The sequence below is a fragment of the Corylus avellana genome, chromosome ca1, assembly GCF_901000735.1.
Source record: "Corylus avellana chromosome ca1, CavTom2PMs-1.0".
NCBI classification, from domain to species: Eukaryota; Viridiplantae; Streptophyta; class Magnoliopsida; order Fagales; family Betulaceae; genus Corylus; species Corylus avellana.
The window spans coordinates 22,879,553-22,897,086 of record NC_081541.1 but is presented as its reverse complement, the minus strand read 5'-3'; the positions used below and the strand labels follow the sequence as shown (position 1 = coordinate 22,897,086).

Here is a 17,534-nt window from a genome sequence, read left to right as displayed (position 1 = left end):
CGATCATTGAAGAAAGCAATAAAAACAACATCGCTGTTCGGACGGGACATATTCCGTCCGAACAGGGATTTATCTGAAACGTAAAAATGTGAAAAATAATATAGGCATTCGAATAGGCTTCGAACGAGACTTCGATCAAGGCTCTCTAGTTGATGCTCGCTCGAACGAGCTTCGGCCATGCTCTTTGATCGTGTCATGACTTTTCGGGGTGTCCTCACACTTACATCCACACGAGTCTTCCTTATGAACTCCCAGGCACTTTGATCTACATCAGTTAGCGTGCCACAGCAGCACCAATAAAATAATGACACGTGTCACTCTTAATGAAAAAAAAAAATTATATAAATATATCAAAATTAAAAATTAAAAACTTAAAAAAAAAATGAAAAAAGAAAAATAAAAAAGAAAAGGGGTGGCCTCCTACCCCCAAGATCTCTGTTCTCTCTCTTTGTATTGCTGAAAATCCAACTATATCTCAACATTAAAGTGGAGATGGAGGACTAGGCAAGGCCAGATCCAGATCTTGGTGGTGAAGTCTACCATGGAGAAGGGGTTTATGACCGAGCGGCACGTGCGGGGCAGAGTGCGGAGCAGGGGAGGACGGGTTACGGGGAATTTCTGATGTTGAGAGTTGAAAGCAAACTTGATGCATAAGGAAACTAAATTACAAGGAATTTATGAGGAGAACGAATGGTTGAATTTAAAACTTGAGAGGAACCTATCGTGCCAGAGAGAATATGAAGTATAAAAAGGGCTAAAAAATTAAATGAACATGTTACAAATAGGAGCAATAGAAGGGCAGCAAGGGTGACTGAGTAGCTGGAGGCAGCATAATCAACAAATTCAAAAATGGGAGTAGAGTTGAGAAAGATAAAAGTGCAGTGTGATTAGTGGAGGAAGGCTGTGGAAGCAGTTGTAGCCATGCTTTCAGCATAGAATAATGGAAAGCTCATGGAGAGATCTTGGATTTTTTTTTTTTTAAATGATTTTTTTAATTTTATATATTTATATATATTTTTATTAAGAATGACACTTGGCATCATTTTATTGGTGCTCACACCCCAATTTCTCTTTAAGGCTCCGTTTGTTTCAGCGTAAAATATTTTCCGTCCTAAAATATTTTCATGAAAGTCATTTTATAGGAAAATATTTTACGATGAAAACATTTTCCAACGTTTGGCGCGCGCATGGAAAATAATTTTTATTTATTTATTTATTTTAATTTAATCATATTAACCTATAAAATGTAATTTTTATTCATAACATAAAAATACTAATATACAATAATATAAAAATAAAATATAAAAATACCTACCCGGGACCCGCCTAGGACCTTGCCTGGACCTGACCAGGACTCCATCGAACCTGCCTAGGGCCCGCCTCGGACTTGACTGGGAACTGCTCGTGACCTGCCTAGGATCCCCCAGCATTTGCCTGGGACTTAAATAGGACCCGCCCGGGACTTGACTTGGACCTGCCCGAGACCCCGCCGGGACTTGCTCGGGACCTGCCTGGGACTTGATTGGGACTCGACCGGAACCCCACCGGACCTGCCTCAAGACTTGCCCAGGACCTGCCCGAGAGTTGACCGTACTCACTCGAGACCCTACTAGGACCTGATCGGGACTTGTCCAGGGCTTGACCGGACCTGCCCGGGACTCACCTGGGACTTGACCAAAACTCGCCAGGGAAGGTCTGATCGGGTCCAGGTGAAGTCCCAAGGCAAGTCCTTGTCAAGTCCTGGGTAAGTCCCGATCAGGTCCTAGGCGGGTCTAATCAGGTCCCAAGCGAGTTCCGGTTAGCTCCGGGGTGGGTCCTGTGAGAATTCTGGTCAAGTCCCAGGCGGGTCCCGGGCAGATCTCGAAAGGGTCCCGGCTAGGTCCAAGATAGGTCCGGGCGGGTCCTGGTCAAGTCCCGGGTAGGTCCCGGTCAAGTCTCGAGTGAGTCTTGGGCGAGGCCCTGGGCAAGTTCGGTCTGGTCCCGGTCAAGTCCCGGGTAGGTCCCGGTCAAGTCCTGGTGAGTCCCGGGAGGGTCCTTGTCAAGTCCTGGGCGGGTCTTGAGCAGGTCTCAGTCAAGTCCCAGTCTTCTCCCGAGTAGGTCAAGTCGCGTCCTGGGCAAGTCCCAAACAGGTCTCGGGCGAGTCCTGCTCAAGTCCCGAGCGAATCCCGGGCATGTCCTGAGTGGGTCCATGTCGGGTCCTAGGCAGGTCCTGATCTGGTCTTGGACAAGTCCCGGTCAAGGCCTAGGTGAGTCTCAGTCGGGTCCCAGTCAAGCCCCGGGTGGGTCCCGGGCATGTCCGGTTGAGTTTCGGCGGGTTTCCGGGCTCATCTGGTCAGGTCCCGAGCAAGTCCAGGTAGGGTCCCAAGCGGGTCCTAGACAAGTCCCAGTCAAGTCCCTAGCAGGTCCAGGGCAGTTCTTGGCGGGGTCTCGGGCAGGTCTTGGGCGGGTCCTGGTCAAGTCCCGAAAAGGTTAAGGTCAAGTCCTTGCAGGGTCTTGGCATGGTTCGTCGATTCTTGACTGAGATGCTTAAAGTCGAAAAATGGTTTACGGTTTTCCGAAAATTAAAGAAGAATTTTCAGTCAAAGGGAAATTATTTTCGATTGACTATTATTTTTACGTCGCGCCAAACAACGAAAAATATATAAAATATTTTCTGTAAATCATTTTACGGAACTTAAATATCACTTTCTTCTCTTTTATTTTATTCTTTGACCCAAACATCAGAGAAAAAGAGGTGGCCTCCAAATTAATAAAGAAAGAGAAGAAAAATATAAAATAGTGTACAAAATACATTTGATGTAGAAAATGGTATGACATACGTGAATGCCGAAAAGGCGACCTCTATAAACCCATTTTATTTAAAAGGTCTGAGGGATAAAAACCGGGCGAATAGTTTGCGAGGGTTTCTTCTCCCCAGTACCCCCACACTGCTTTGTTGAACAATTGGAGGAGTTTGTTCCATGGGAAGCACCGCAGCAGCAGCGGAGAAGACAGAGGAGGAGCTCCGTCGAGAGATCGATGAGCTCCTACGCCAACAACGCCAGGCACCCAAAACCTTCTCTCTCTCTCTCAAGCTCTACGTTTCTCTCTCCCTCTCTCTCTCTCTCTCTCTCGTCTCATTCTGTTCTTGTTTTTCCTTTGACAAATTTCAGATTGCGGAGCGGCTTCGAGATCCTCGGGGACTTCGCAGGGGAGGCTTTCCCGGTGCTGGACCTCGCAATTTCGCCTCCAACGGAGCTCGTCAGCGAGGTTTCGTTCGACCCGTACGTACTCCTACTCCATTCAATTTCTTCTCTTTCCGCTACATCTTGGTTTTTCTCCTTTTGAATTTTGGGTTCTTATTTGGCCTTTTATTTTATTTTTTCTATTGTTTTGAATGATTTCAGGCAGATAGGATTGACGCGGAAGATCAACCTCAAGCCAAACGCCGACTATCGTCCGCGGTGGTCAAGGTACTAAAACTAAAACCTTCGCAATTCTGAGTATATATTGCAATCCTCTGTTTGGTTTACAATTTTTAACGCTATAGTAATATTCCTGTTAATAGGTTATATATATAATCCGCCTGTTTGGTGAATGAGAGATTAGGGAAAGGAATAGGAACTAACAGTTTAAGTGCGTGTGTTCCATTGTTTTGGTTGATAAAATGATCGTTCGCCTCAAATGACGAAATGTCACCGTTCTGTGAAGCTGATAATTTTTCTTATTTCTTATTATTCCTTTCAGACATAACCTCAAATGCATGTAATCTCTTTTTTTGTATTGTTTTGGTTTTCTGATGAATGATAGTCTACCTCAATTAAAGATGGGTTAGTTGTTAATTGCTATCAACTTGGTATGGTGCGGTATTTTCTTTTGGAGTCTTGTAGTATGGTAGCTTTTGTGTGGGTATGTGTATTGTGTGTTTTGTGGTTTAGTTGAGAATGCTTTTATGTATGATTTTTCCATTTTGATATTGTTCTGGAAGAGCATAATTGTCCAGAAAATGGTTAATTGAACTTGTCTTGATTTGCAAATTAAGCTGGAGGATGGAGAGATCACTGAGGATGCAGAAACAGCAAAGGATGTGAAGAGGCAGGATGCAACGAGGGACGGAATGGCTGGAGCTGGTGCTGTTAATCAGAGCGAACAAGAGCCATTGAATTTGCAGCAGAGTGGATGGCCTAGGAGGGATGGAAGCCAAAGAGCAGCCAATACTGTAAATTTCATGTTTTTCCTGTATTCTTGAGGACAGTTGGTTTGGGGCTATAAGTCTTAATGCTCTTATTTATTAGTTATTTATTTATTTTATTTATATTTTTTTAATTTTAATTGTTAGGATTCTGAAGGTCCAGCAATGGAGCATGTTCCAAGGGTCTTGCCGAAGGATGAGGACCCAAGATTGGTTAGCAGGAACAAAAGAATGCTGGGGCAGCTTCTGGGCACTTTAGAGGTATGTGCATAATTGTTGTTTATTTTTTTGTTAGCAACTGAGATTTTAATTGGATTGATTGATTTACAGTAAGACATTGTTAGTCCAATCTAAAGGTTGGAACTTATTGTTACTGTTATTATGGTGTTAATTTTTTACTTCCTAGTTTGCTTCATGACCTTACAATACAGCCTTAAACATGTGTTTTTGTTTGCCAAGTTTTTGTAGAGAACAAGGATAATCAACTATTTTTTTTTTTGGTTCTGGGTTCTTGAGGCTAACAACTTTGAGAGTTAAAGAATGGTTGTCATTGGGAAAGGACTCATTTTATCAAGCATATATCTAGTTGAAGTAGAAGAATCAAATTCAGATGACCTGGTACAAAAATTGATGAATATTATATGATATAAAAAGTATGATCGTGGTTGGGGCTGTGGAAGGAAAAATTATTCTTTTTGGGAATAGTTGGTTGGGCTGGAAAGAAAAATAAGGCAATCCTCTTTGGAGGATGAGCTGACATCGAGTGGAGCATGATATAATGGTCTTAGTGCCAATGAAAAACATTCATATCTTAATGGGATGATCAGGATTGTCAAACTTGTTCCAATTCCTCATTAGATGACAATTTGATATCTTTATTGATGATTTTTTTGGGAGATACGACTACAGTAAATCTATCTCAGTAAAAAGTGCAGAAAATGTGTAACCAAAGTAGATAAGAAGTATATAAGAGAGACCTCCAATTAGGGAGAAAGAGAACATGAGATCCAAAAATTCAGTAAAACTAGAAAAGTGAAGACTATTGTATGCCGCTATCCTAGCATGAAGAAATTTGCTCATAACAACTTGTAACACCAATACAGAACTCTCTCTCATAATTTTCAAAGCTTCTTGCTTTTTGCTCTCTTCAAATGCACCACATTAAGCACAAATGAGCCATCTTCCAAGCTTTCCAATTGAATTCTCCAGCTAGCCAACAACTCCATCACCCTTCTAGGCATGACCTGTTCTACCCCGAAAAGACAGAAGATGGAAACCCACAAGTCTCTCATTACTAGAACAATGGAGAAGAAGATGATCATCTCCCTACTCTTGCACATGCATTGCCAATATACCACTATAATGTGTCACTTTCTCAGGTTAGCCAAAGTTAAAATTCTCCTTCGTGTTGCAATCCACACAAAGAACGCCACTCTTGATGGAGCCTTATTTTTCCGAATACTTTTCAAAGGAAATGTGAACTTAGCATGAAATCAAAGTTCGTGATAAAAGGATATGATCTGAAATGTTTACCTTTTGGAAAGGATTCAACAATTTTATCTTGGCCACCTTGTCTCAACATGAGAGAATAAAAAGATCAAAGAACAAAGCGACCAAGTCCACCTCCCAATCATGCACTTATCTAATAAAGGAAATTTCCCACTGAAGATTGAAGTTAGAAACCACATATGATCTGCCACCCAAGCCTCTTTACAGCGAGTGATACTAAACAATTCCGGAAAATTGCCTTAAGGGGATGATTCTCACACCACAAATCAAGCCAAAACCTTAATCTTAGACTTGTCTCCCACCTCATATATGACAAATCTAAAAAAAAACTCCCCACCCTCTTCTAATGTTTTTCCACACTCCCATTCCAAAGGGCCTAACAACTTCATTGCAACACCATCCTCCCCTCATGCAATCAGATTTGGTTTCCACCACTGATCTCCACAAGCCTTTATCTACTTGGCATAACGTCATAACTATTTCCCTAAGAGAGTTTGGTTGAGCTAAATCAGATTTGCAACCCCTAAACCATTAAAGCAAATTGGAGAACAAATTTTAGACTACCTAACTAAACGAAATTTGAACTCGACACCAACTCTACCCCACAAAAATCCCTCTATTTTTTTTTTTTTTCTTTTTCCAATCTGATTAGCATCACCTACAAGAATGGGGAAAAGTGACTGATAATAAGTAGGAAGATTGGAAAAAGTGCCCTGCCATCCTCAAACAAATAAAGCCTTTTCCAACTAGCCAAATGACTTTTCATTTTTTCAACAATACCATCCCATATAGATTTAATTTAGCCTTGTACGAAGCTTCCAAAGGAAGATTCAAATAATTCATAGGCAAAGAGGACATCCTACAATCAAGGATACAAGCCAAACGTCCAACGCATCCACAGCGCCAACATGGATTAACTTTGATTTAGATATGTACAACTTCAAAACATAAGAAAAGACAATGTAGATGATGGAGATGATCGGGATTTGCCCTAGAAAATATCAAGGTATCATTCACAAATTTTTTTGTTAAGTAATAAACTGTTTTATTAAAAGCGTAAAGGCGCCCCAAAGTACACTGGGAATATACAACAGGATCACCTAACTAGAAGGAAAAAAATGAACAAGAAAATCATCATAACTGATCGACACCGGAAAGATATGCACAACGGTCCATAGATACAAAGTATGAAAGCAAGAGGCTAGTATGTCTTCCCATGCCCCCTCCAAATCCTCAAAGCACCTATTATTCATTTCCCTCCATAAACACCAAAAAAAGCAAGTAGGTACCATTTTCCAAACCACAGCACTCCCTCTCCTCCTCGAAGACCACCAACAGGCGAGTAAATCCGAGACCCGTCTCGGCATCACCCAAGACAACCCAAACCGACCAGAAAAGGTACTCCACAAAGCATACGCAACCTCGCAATGAATGAGAAGATGGTCCACCGTCTTCTCACTCTTGCACATATAACACCTGTTCGTCATAATCACCTATCGCTGCCTGAGGTTATCTACGGTCAGAATTTTGCCCAAAGTCGCCAACCACACAAAAAAACTCGCCCTCGGGGGAGTTTGTGTTCGCCACACACTCTTCCAAGGGAATCCTCGCCCTTCAGAACAAGCCAAGGAAGCGTAAAGGAGCTTAACCTTGAAACGGCCTCCTTTGGAAGAGTTCCACCACAACCTATCGTCACACCCTCGCCTCACTTGAGCAGAATGTAACACTTGAAAAAAAGAGGCCAAAACATTCACCTTCCAATCATGAGCCTCTCTAGAAAAACTAACATTCCACTAGTTAGAGCTACCCAACACCTCCAAATGCTCCGCAACTGAGGCGTCCTTAGCACAAGCAATGCTGAATAAGCCTGGAAAAGCTGTCTTGAAAGCCGTATCACCACACCACAAATCATGCCAGAAGCGCACCTTAGTCCCATCCCCTACTTCAAATCGTGTAAACCCTTTGAAAGTGTCCCACCCTTTCCTAATGTTCTTCCATAACCCCACCCCCAAAGGTCCACCCGGCTCCAAGGAGCACCATCCTCCCCCAAGACTTTCAAATTTCGCATCCACCACAGCCCTCCACCAAGTAACTCTATCTGTTCCATAGCGCCACAACCATTTCCCTAATAGGGCACGATTGAACACCATTTCCCTAAACAAATAATTCACAAATGAAAGATCAAACACAGAGCTCATCATTATTCCTCGACCCCATTGAAAAACATGATAAGAAACCCCTATCCTGTGGTGGATAGCATTCTACTCAAAGCTTCCATGACAACCACAAACTGTAGAGGAGATAAAAGATCTGTTTTAATCCAAGAGAGCTATTCAAGAATCTAGAAGGAAATTGGTTATTTAGAATGGATAAATGCACCGTTCTAGTGTTGCAATTAGGCTTTGCATTACAATATTTTCATATATTTTTCAAAAGTTGCTAAGTAGTGGTGGTTTTTGCCTAGTTGGTCTCAATAGATTTGATTTCACATTGAGATAGGTTTCAAATTTTAGATGTGTGAGGGATTTTTACATTCAAGGGGTGATTAGTGATGCTTTGAGGAGTTACTTTGAATTAGTTTTTGTCTGAATTTTCAAGAATCATGACGTGTTGGTATCAGAAAAAATGCTCTAGTGTTGCTTCTGCTGAAATTTGTTTCATGAGCAGACATCTCCGCTTTATATTATCCATTGAAGCTTGTGTTGTTGTGTTCCTGATTTATTGGTGCTCATATTTACCAATTTTTGGAAATTGTGATCCAGAAATTCAGGAAAGAAGATACGCAACTGTCAGTAACGGAGGCGTACATGAGAAGGTCTAATTCTCTACAAAGAGTGAGTGTATTTAAGGACTCATAGGTTCTATCACTATATTAATTTTGTTGAGAACAAGGATTTAATGTGAATTATGATAATTGCACTATGACTGGAATATTAATCTTGTTGAGAACAAGCATTTAAAGTGAATTATGATAATTGCACAATGACTGAGGAATTCAGATATGGCTATTTTGCCCACAAGTTCTTTGAACAATAGGCCTATTCTCATCTTGAATTTAACAATGAGACTATTATGATACGTAATGCCTCTAATATTTTTCAGGCCGAGCAACGAGCACGTGAAGAAAGTGAGAGGCTGAGGCAACAAGAGCGTGAGCAAATTGCAGAAAAGAGGAGAAGAGATCTGGTTTGTTGTTTATCAAAACTTAGTTGTTGCACCTTTGTTGGTGAGACCTTGAAATGATATTTTCTTAAAATTGTCCTTACTCATTATCTTTTTCTTGTGTCTTTATTTTCATCAGACTCTCAGGGCACGCGTTGCTGCCAAGACAGAAGAAAAGAAGTTGGAATTGCTGTTTCTTCGGTGGAGTGAGCACCATAAAAAACTTAGCAATTTTATAAGGTGCATTTTCTTCAGATAACAATATACCATGCCAATATTCTTTCTAAGTACAAATCTTATTTGTATGCTACCCTTCTTGACAGTTGAGAGCCCTAGCACTAATGAAATCTTTCTGTACTCTTTTTCTGCTGCAGGTTATTTTTAATTTTGGTCCAAAAGTGTCCATATTCACATTTTATTGAGACGAAGATAAGTTTCTGTTCATGTGGATGGTAGTGTTGAAGCATTTTGATTAGCGGATGTTTCCTGTTCATTGCATGATTTAGGTAGAATGACAGAATTCTTTTATGCTTTATTTTCCAATTAATACTGATTGGTTATGGGATGTGTTTTTTCCAGAACCAAGGCAGAGCCTCCAATATATTTTTTACCCAACAAACCTTTAGAAGAAGATGAAACCTTGTTTCAGCAGCGTAAAGAACAGGTTAGTCCCTTGTAACACTTCTCTGGTGATAGGGGGTCTTTAATTGAGGAATATCAACAAATGGGGCCAACATTTTGAATTAAAGGTCATTTAATTGCCCTGATATTTCAGAAGAAGCTGAATGTTTGAAAAGTTAGATGATGATTTTCCTTTTGCACCAGTTTAAGTTGAAATTTCCACCATATATATTATGAAACTTAAAATATATATATATTATGAATAATTATTTATTAGAAAGAAAAGCTCACGTATATGAAAAGTATACAAGAGAAGCAACCACCTTATTGGGTCGAAAATCTACAAAGTCAACAAGATCTACAAGACTAGAGGAAGAGAAATTAGGAAAAAAGTTGCAGCTCAATCTAAGAGGGCACTCAAGAAGGAGAATTTTAGTTGAAGCACATTAGATTTGTGGTCCTTCAAAAGACGTTGATTTCTTTCTCTCCAAATGCTCCATATTAGTAGGTTGGGTTTAGGAAACCCGACTAAGATGTGGGATGGGTTTGGGGGAAACAATTATGAAAACCCAATCAGATTTGGGGACCAGTTTTGGTTTGAGATCCTTGGATACCCAAACCTGACCCAATTGTTTACCTATTGTGATATTAAACTCCTTATAGGTATGTCTTCTCTGTCTGTAGCTCTCTCTCCCCCACCCACTTTTGCAACTATGTGAGTGTACTTCTGTCCATCACAACAGAACAGAAAGTTATGCATCCACAATCCATGCCTCAGGGGCTAGCTTTACATTGTCCTATTCCTTTTGATAATATTGTTGGAATCTTTATCTGTTGCCATAGGCAAGTCCAATACTTCTTTTCTCAACATTTTTCCATTGCTCTCCTTATTTACTGAAAGTTATTGGAAAGAAATGAAAACTTTTTTTTTTTTTTTTTATTCATTGTTTATTGAATGTTAATCAGTTGTATTTCCAAAATATTGAATTTAGTGTATACTTTATTTGCGTGGATGGTTTTGTTTTGCCACTCCTAATAAAATTGTGCTCTGCATTTGAGTTGAGCTATAAAACTTTCCACTTCTAGAGGCTCCCTCATACACAAATAATCTGAGCTGAGCAAATTTTCAGGTTGTCAATTTTCCTAGCCAAGGTTGGGAAATAATGCAGCTCAACTCAGTAGAGGGCTCACACTTGAGCTCAAATCTTATTAATTTCATGGGCTTAAACCTTAGGTTATTAAAAGAAGGTAATAAAGTTGAACATTGTCTTTGACTTGAGTGTTGCTGGAGCTTAGATCTATTTGACCATAGTGAGCAAGTTGAGCAATTGTCAAACTTCTAATGAAGCTCAGGAGCAGATCTAAATCAGGATATCCAAAACCTAATTTAAAATTTTCGTCAAGATTCAGCAGTTTTTCAAATTTGATTGAGCAAAGTCTCAGCATCCATATGCTCAGTCATCTTGGCTCTTTTACATCCCTGCCCAGGGTCATAGACCTTAATGATGCTATTAGGGAATTGACCTTGTGAAGGTGAAATAATGGCAATATGCAAAACCATAGGGAAGGGGTGAAGGCAGAATCAGAGTTTGAACTGAAACTTATATTGGTTATATATGAATTCATGTGAAATATTTTGCACTTGTCCGCCCATCTCTTACAAATTTGTACTATCAGACATTTCTAGAGTGGAAGGCTGCCAGGAGGGAGGAACTGTCTGAATATCAGAAACAGACTCAGGAGCAGTATGTTGCCAATGTTGAAAAGGATTTGGAGAAATGGCAAAATGCAAGAAAAACAAGGAAAGCAAATAATGATCTGTTGAACTTACAGGAAACAATGGACAAAGAATTGGATACCCACAGGCTTGAGCATGGTCCCAAGAAAAGAAAGATCCCTGGTGGAAACAACAGTGAAGATGATGAGGATGATGTGGAAGATATCAATGTTGGTGAGGATGACATGATGGATGATGTACTGGATGTTGATGATACCAATAGGAGGGGTGCTGAAACAGTCAGGCAAGAGACAGGTAACACCAGTCCCCCGGCCGATAATGCTGATCAGTAGTGTTTGAAGTCATCCCATCCCTCTTTATAGTTTGCTTGAATCAACTATTTTGCATTCGATAGCTGTTTACGTGCCTTTTGGCGGGTAGTTTCTTGGTATGTTATTATTATTTTGTCATCTTTCTTTCGGCCTTGATGGATTTTTGAGTTTCTAGGATGAATTTGTTTCTCTTCTCTTATATGGCCTGTATCCAATCTTGTAGAAAACAGATTAGTGCACATGTATCTAAAGAGTGTGGGAATTATTATGGTACCGCCGCACTGTATTTTGGCCCTCAGATTTGTTAGTATCAGGAGTTGTTTTTGATTTGATCATCAATGCCGAACAATGTTGCTTCAGTCTTTATGTCCACTTGGTAGTGGGTAACTTTTAATGTTCATTCCATTTATTACAAAATGCATAATTTGACGTCAACTGATAATGAGTTAATGCCATGAAGATGGTGTCTGGAACCCTGAAAGGTGGGGTGAAGCAAGAGAAGATTTCAATGAAAAAGCCCCCCTTTGGCCAACACCCAATGTAATCCCCAAAAAAGGGGCTTAGGGCTTTTGGGCCGAAGATTGAACGGTGCCTAATTCTAACCTTCGTCTCATCATGACGGTTAATCAAGACTTGCGAAAGAATATGGATGACTTTACCTTTGGGAACATACGAGATTTTGTTTCGTTGTATTTAATAGTATCGTATTATTTAAATATGTTGTCATGTTATTTTTCGATGGATCATCTTCATGGGAATAGAATCATCTTCATTTCATTTAAATGGAGAATATTTCGCTAGTGTTTTTTAGAGAGGTAAAATTGTCATTTTACCTCCTTTTTCATTTAGGATCCTTTTCCCATCTCCATAGGCTTGTTATCTTTCCATGCAATAAATGTGGAAAAAAAGTTGCCTATCAATAAAAAAAAATGTAACTATGCTTGCTATTTGCTAATGTAAGCCGGAATTTTGAAGGCAACATACTTTTTGAGAAATTGAAGGCAACATACTAAGTGCGTGGTAGGCTGGTAGCAAAAGAGTGACTCATTTGTTCTCCCTTTCCACTATTAGAGAGCCAAAATCTCACTTGTAATTGGCAAATTTCGCCCATTATCAGTGATATCAATAGTGTATGACCTCTTAAAGTGGACTAACCTCCAATAACTTCACCGTAATCATTCTTATCCTATCCTTTCCCTTCTTCTATCTTTTGGATATGGTAGGAAAGATTCTTCTTGATGCCTTTCGTTTCTAAGGAATCTCACATTTGCTAAAAAAAAAACCAAAAAAACTATCATACCAACTCCAAAGGAAAAAGGTATACCAAAAATTGAGACGGCACGTTTAAATGGGTTACAGTGGGACCATTATACCCATCATGCAATTCTTTGGGTTGAAGTGTCCCTTCCAGTCCAACAAAAAAATATTAATGGTTCGTACTTTTTTTCTTTTTTTTTTTTTAATAAAAAAAACTGAAATTTAAATTTAAATTTTTAATTTGAAATCGTAGAATATGTTTTTATCCCATAATCTCATAAATTACTCAACTCCCACATCTATGATGGCTCGAAGCCATTATAGTCTATCCCTTTTCTACAAGGAATGAAGAAATCAGCAAAATGTCCACTCAGGTAAAATAGAACCTCCAAGTAACACGACAAGGTTAAATTAAAAAGATGCTTACGTCCAATTTAGAAGCCGAATTGAAGGACTTATGGGAAATCCGAAAGATAAATAATACCATGAAGTTCAGAGTAATGCTAAATACTATACACTTATTCCACCTTCATCTCAAGGGTTAGTAGGCACTATCACACCAGCTCAACAGGAAGGGGATGTAGTTATGAGTAATAATTTGGGTTTGCCTGTTGAATAATGGATATAAGACTATATGTGCCAATTCTAATCCGATCTATTTAATTAAATGACTAAAGCTTTCTAACCCACTAATTTTATGCCAGGTGCGCGAGTCGAGTCAAAATTTTCAAAACCTAAATGTTGTGTATCAACTTCGAGTCATACCAAAACATTGGTAAATGACTATATAGATCAACTCTAACTCGATCTATTTATTTAAATGGGTCGGACCTCTAAACCCTAATGTTTTAATTTCGTGTTAGATTCGCAAATTATATCAAAAATTGTCGGCCCTAAGTATAACATGCAGCATTTCTCTAAAGTCAAATGCGTAGAACCAAGTAAAGTTAAACATAAGATTATTTGGGCGTATTTTCCAAGGCATGGAGGTTTTTTGGCGGTGCTTTGTTGCTCCTTTTTAGCTGCTACCAATTGATTCTCAAACAGGTTGGCCTTTTTTACTTTTTTTCTTTTTAAGGGCTCATTTCTATTTACTTCACTACATGCACGAGCAGTCACGTGCGATTACAGCCTAACAGGAGTGGAAATAAAGGAAGCGCAACTGTTGATACGAGATGACGAGATGTCGTATCTTTGGTGCATTATATATATATATATATATATATATATATATATATATTTTCTCTTTTTATTCAAAGGATAAACTAAGATACGGCATCATCACATTATTATTTTTATATGATTTTTTTATTCATTTTCGTGTATATTTGTGAGATTACTTACAAATATAATTGTTTTACAATAAATCGGGAAAATAATATTAATAGATATCTTTCGAAAGTTTATTTCATATGCTTTGAGGGATGGGAGATGATTAATAGAATTACTCTTGGATAAGATTTGTCATATGACTCATTATTATACTTGCATTGAATGGTGGCTAAAAAAAAAAAAAAAAGCACTCAATTTGTGTTTATAAACAAGAGAACTTGATTGGGAAAAAAAATAATGATAAAAAGAGAGAAATTAAACAATTATTTTTCAAATTTACTACTTGTATAGAATCTCAAACTTGTCAAACATTTAAAATGTCTTGTAGTGATGTTATAAGGAGGACTAAAGTCTTCCTTGAGTCCTCTCAAGTATGATGTTATTGGAATTGTTTTGCCAAACTCGCCTTTGCATTTTATGTGCTTCCATGGGAAATATGTATTTTGTTAAGAAGATGAAATATTTGGATAAGGATGAGCAATTTTCCTATCAATTTTCATTTCATCTACATTGGTAAGAGTAGTGTTATAAGGAGGACTAGAGTCCTCCTATAGTCATCTTAAGTATGATATAACTTTTCAAATCACCATTAAATTTGAGATGATCATTATTAAATTTTGATCTATAGGTGATTTTAAAAGCCACATCAAACATGGGAGGACTCAATGAGGACTCTAGTCGTTATAGCATTACTCAATTGGCTCAAAATCCTAGTTGAGAGCTCTACTAAAACATCACAAAACTCTAATTACCCATTATGGGCACTGTCCAAATGCTTAGGCTCAAGATCGAACGTTCAGACTCGAGGTCAAACGTTCGGTCAGATTGTAGCAAATGTTCGGTCAGAGTGCCAAAATGTATGCGAGGTTCGTATTTCTTACGGGACACATAGTAATTATCATCCTAAGCTCCAAATAGTTTAATAAAGACATAATAAACCACAACATATGAGAGTAGGTTTATAACATTTAAAAACCTTTATGCTTTTTGAGAAAAATAATAGCATAAACTCGTCATGGCACATTCAAACTTGCAACAAGTATGAAAATCATATAAACAACTTGAAAACAAGCTTAGTGCATCTAGGTTTACCTTGAAGATGGCAAAACAACCTCAAAATCCCCTCCTCTTTCTAGAATCTCTCTCTCTCTCTAGGTTTAGGGTTGTTAGGTTGTAGGCATGAGGGGTGAAGTCTGAAGGGCGAAAAATGGATGGTATTTATAGGAGGGGTGGGTGGATAAGGCTAGGTCAGGTGGATAGTAGGTTAAAATTGCTTTACAGACTGGCTCGAATGTTCGATACTATGCTTCGAATGTTCTGTGTACTATTACCCAATGGTTCTAGGGTTGCAAATTGAACGTTGGTGTGGTCCAGGGTTGAATGTTCAGTGTTAGGATTTTGATCGAACGTTTGGTGGTCCATAGACGAATGTTCGATCCTCACTTAAAAGTTGGATAGTTTTGGTTGCTTTTCTTTGAAACTATATAAGGATTGTGTTCTACCTCCTGCAATCAAGTATTCAATAGAAAATACTAAGCCATATTATCAAACACAAAAACATGCACATCGGAAGTATAAATCAAACACAACCACAACACAAGGTTTGTTTACGAAGTGGAAAACCCTTGAGCACCTCAAGGTAAAAACCACTTTGGTGCAGCCAAACCCAAAAAATCACTAAAAGAAGATTCACAGTTACTGAATAGACAATACCCACACCCTTGAGCACCTCTAAACTTTGTAAGAACGACAAACCTCTCAGCTTATCTCTATCGTGACCGCTTTCAAACAGTGACTTCCTTTACTGACTGATGTGGAGTTTTCAAAGCAAAAATAATCAATAATAATAGACCACTCGCAATGCTACGAATCTTTGTAAGATAAGGCTATAGAGAGGGTGTTGAACCTCAAAGACTGCAGGGGTGTTGTTATCAAGTTTATGAAAATTAAAAGTAACTTAATTTAAGAGATGATTGAGTTGTTTTGTAACTAAAGTGCATGAAAATAAAAGAGAATTTGAATATAAGAGAGAGTGTAGGGTATTTACTTCACCTCCATCCGCACAACAATGGTTAATCATATTTAATCAAGAAACTCATTCTATGCATGTTATAAATAAACAAGAAAATACCTTATTAAAGAATAAATATAATCCATCTTTGGTTGGTACGGATCGTCCACCTAACCACTAAGATGCGGTACAACCCGTCTTCCCTTGGTATGGATTATCTCATTCTTTAATAGGATACATACAATCAAGAGAGTAAGTATAACCCATCTTTGGTTGGCATGGATCGTCCACCTAACCACTAAGATGCGGTACGACCTGTCTTCCCTAGGTATGACCTATCTAACCCTTTTGATTATATGTAAGTTAAAACCATTGTATAATCATCATCCCCACAATCACTGGAAAATAATAATGATTTGAGTTCAACAAAAGTAAAAGACTTTCAAAGACAAGATAAGAATTTCACAAATATTGATTTTGGAATTTAAGAACAATTGCATTTAAACATTAAGAACAAAATCAAATTGTATCAATTCTCATAATTATACAATTAACATGCATGAATTGAAAATCTATAAATTTAAATACAATCAAACCAATGTGCTTGGATAGGGTTACATTAATACCCCACTAGGGGGTTTAGCTGTTCATGACTCCGCTAAGCCTCCAAGAACTATTTGTTGAATTTTTGCTCTAGGCAGTGGTTTCTCTCTTCAATGTTTAGAGGCCTATTTATATGGATTAGGAGAGTCCTAGAAGCCATAGAAACCTTAGGAAAATCGTGGGTCGGTTTCCCAGTCCAAGTGGGAGACTGAAAGCCCTTTCAAGGTGGATTTGGAGTCCCTGTGTGCTCTGGAAACCCGAGTGCGCTGGACCAACTTCTGGTGCGCTCGATCGTACTTCTGGTGCACTCGATCGTACTTCTGGTGCGCTCGAGCGCACCTTTGTTCGGACGGAGACCTGTCCTATTTGGACGGCTTTCGAACGAAGGCTCTTTTGACCTAGTAAACATCGAAAATAGCCAACTATCGTGAAAGATGACTTTGTAGATCTTTGAGTTAGCTTTTCAATTAGAGTTCTGAAACTCTAGATAAGGCTTTTTTAGTAGGACTCGTTAGGTGCGAATCATCGTTTGATCCAAATTTGCTACCAATGCTCCCCGAAGTGCGTTTTAAGCCCAAATTAAATGGTATTTATTGCATCATTCATATAAAACCTTGAAACACAAAAACAAAACAAAATCAAAGAAATAACAAAGCTAGGGAATTAACATATGCAAATTAAGGGGCTTGAATGTGCATCATTCGGCGCTTATCACACCCCCAAACTTACATATTGCTAGTCCCTTAGCAATAGAAAACAGGAAATGAAATTGAGAAAGAACAAGATAAATCACTCTTTCATGGGATGTATGATTGCATT

At 38.7% G+C, this 17,534-nt stretch overlaps 1 protein-coding gene and 1 pseudogene across 2 annotated transcripts; both read left to right on the top strand.

Annotated features, from left to right (window-relative positions):
• The window catches only part of LOC132167608 (uncharacterized), a 103,903-nt pseudogene that overhangs the window by 67,250 nt on the left and 19,119 nt on the right, over positions 1-17,534 (top strand).
• Positions 2,865-11,871, top strand: LOC132182129 (uncharacterized). 2 transcript variants are annotated; one of them, XM_059595335.1, is made up of 11 exons: positions 2,865-3,044; positions 3,153-3,263; positions 3,387-3,452; positions 4,022-4,198; positions 4,319-4,432; positions 8,443-8,514; positions 8,783-8,866; positions 8,982-9,082; positions 9,422-9,506; positions 11,141-11,208; positions 11,297-11,523. In XM_059595335.1, the coding sequence occupies exons 1-11, from the start codon at positions 2,961-2,963 to the stop codon at positions 11,427-11,429; spliced, it is 1,095 nt and encodes a 364-aa protein (XP_059451318.1). In that variant the 5' UTR covers positions 2,865-2,960; the 3' UTR covers positions 11,430-11,523. The 2 variants fall into 2 exon arrangements, with proteins under 2 accessions (XP_059451318.1, XP_059451315.1); XM_059595332.1 differs by having other exon boundaries at positions 2,867-3,044; positions 11,141-11,871.

Bases quoted from the DNA above. Each gene is read 5' to 3' on its own strand.
- LOC132182129 (XM_059595332.1), top strand. From the start codon at position 2,961: ATGGGAAGCACCGCAGCAGCAGCGGAGAAGACAGAGGAGGAGCTCCGT. The intron at 3,045-3,152 runs GCACCCAAAACC...GACAAATTTCAG, and splicing joins TCCTACGCCAACAACGCCAG to ATTGCGGAGCGGCTTCGAGA. The intron at 3,264-3,386 runs GTACGTACTCCT...GAATGATTTCAG, and splicing joins AGCGAGGTTTCGTTCGACCC to GCAGATAGGATTGACGCGGA.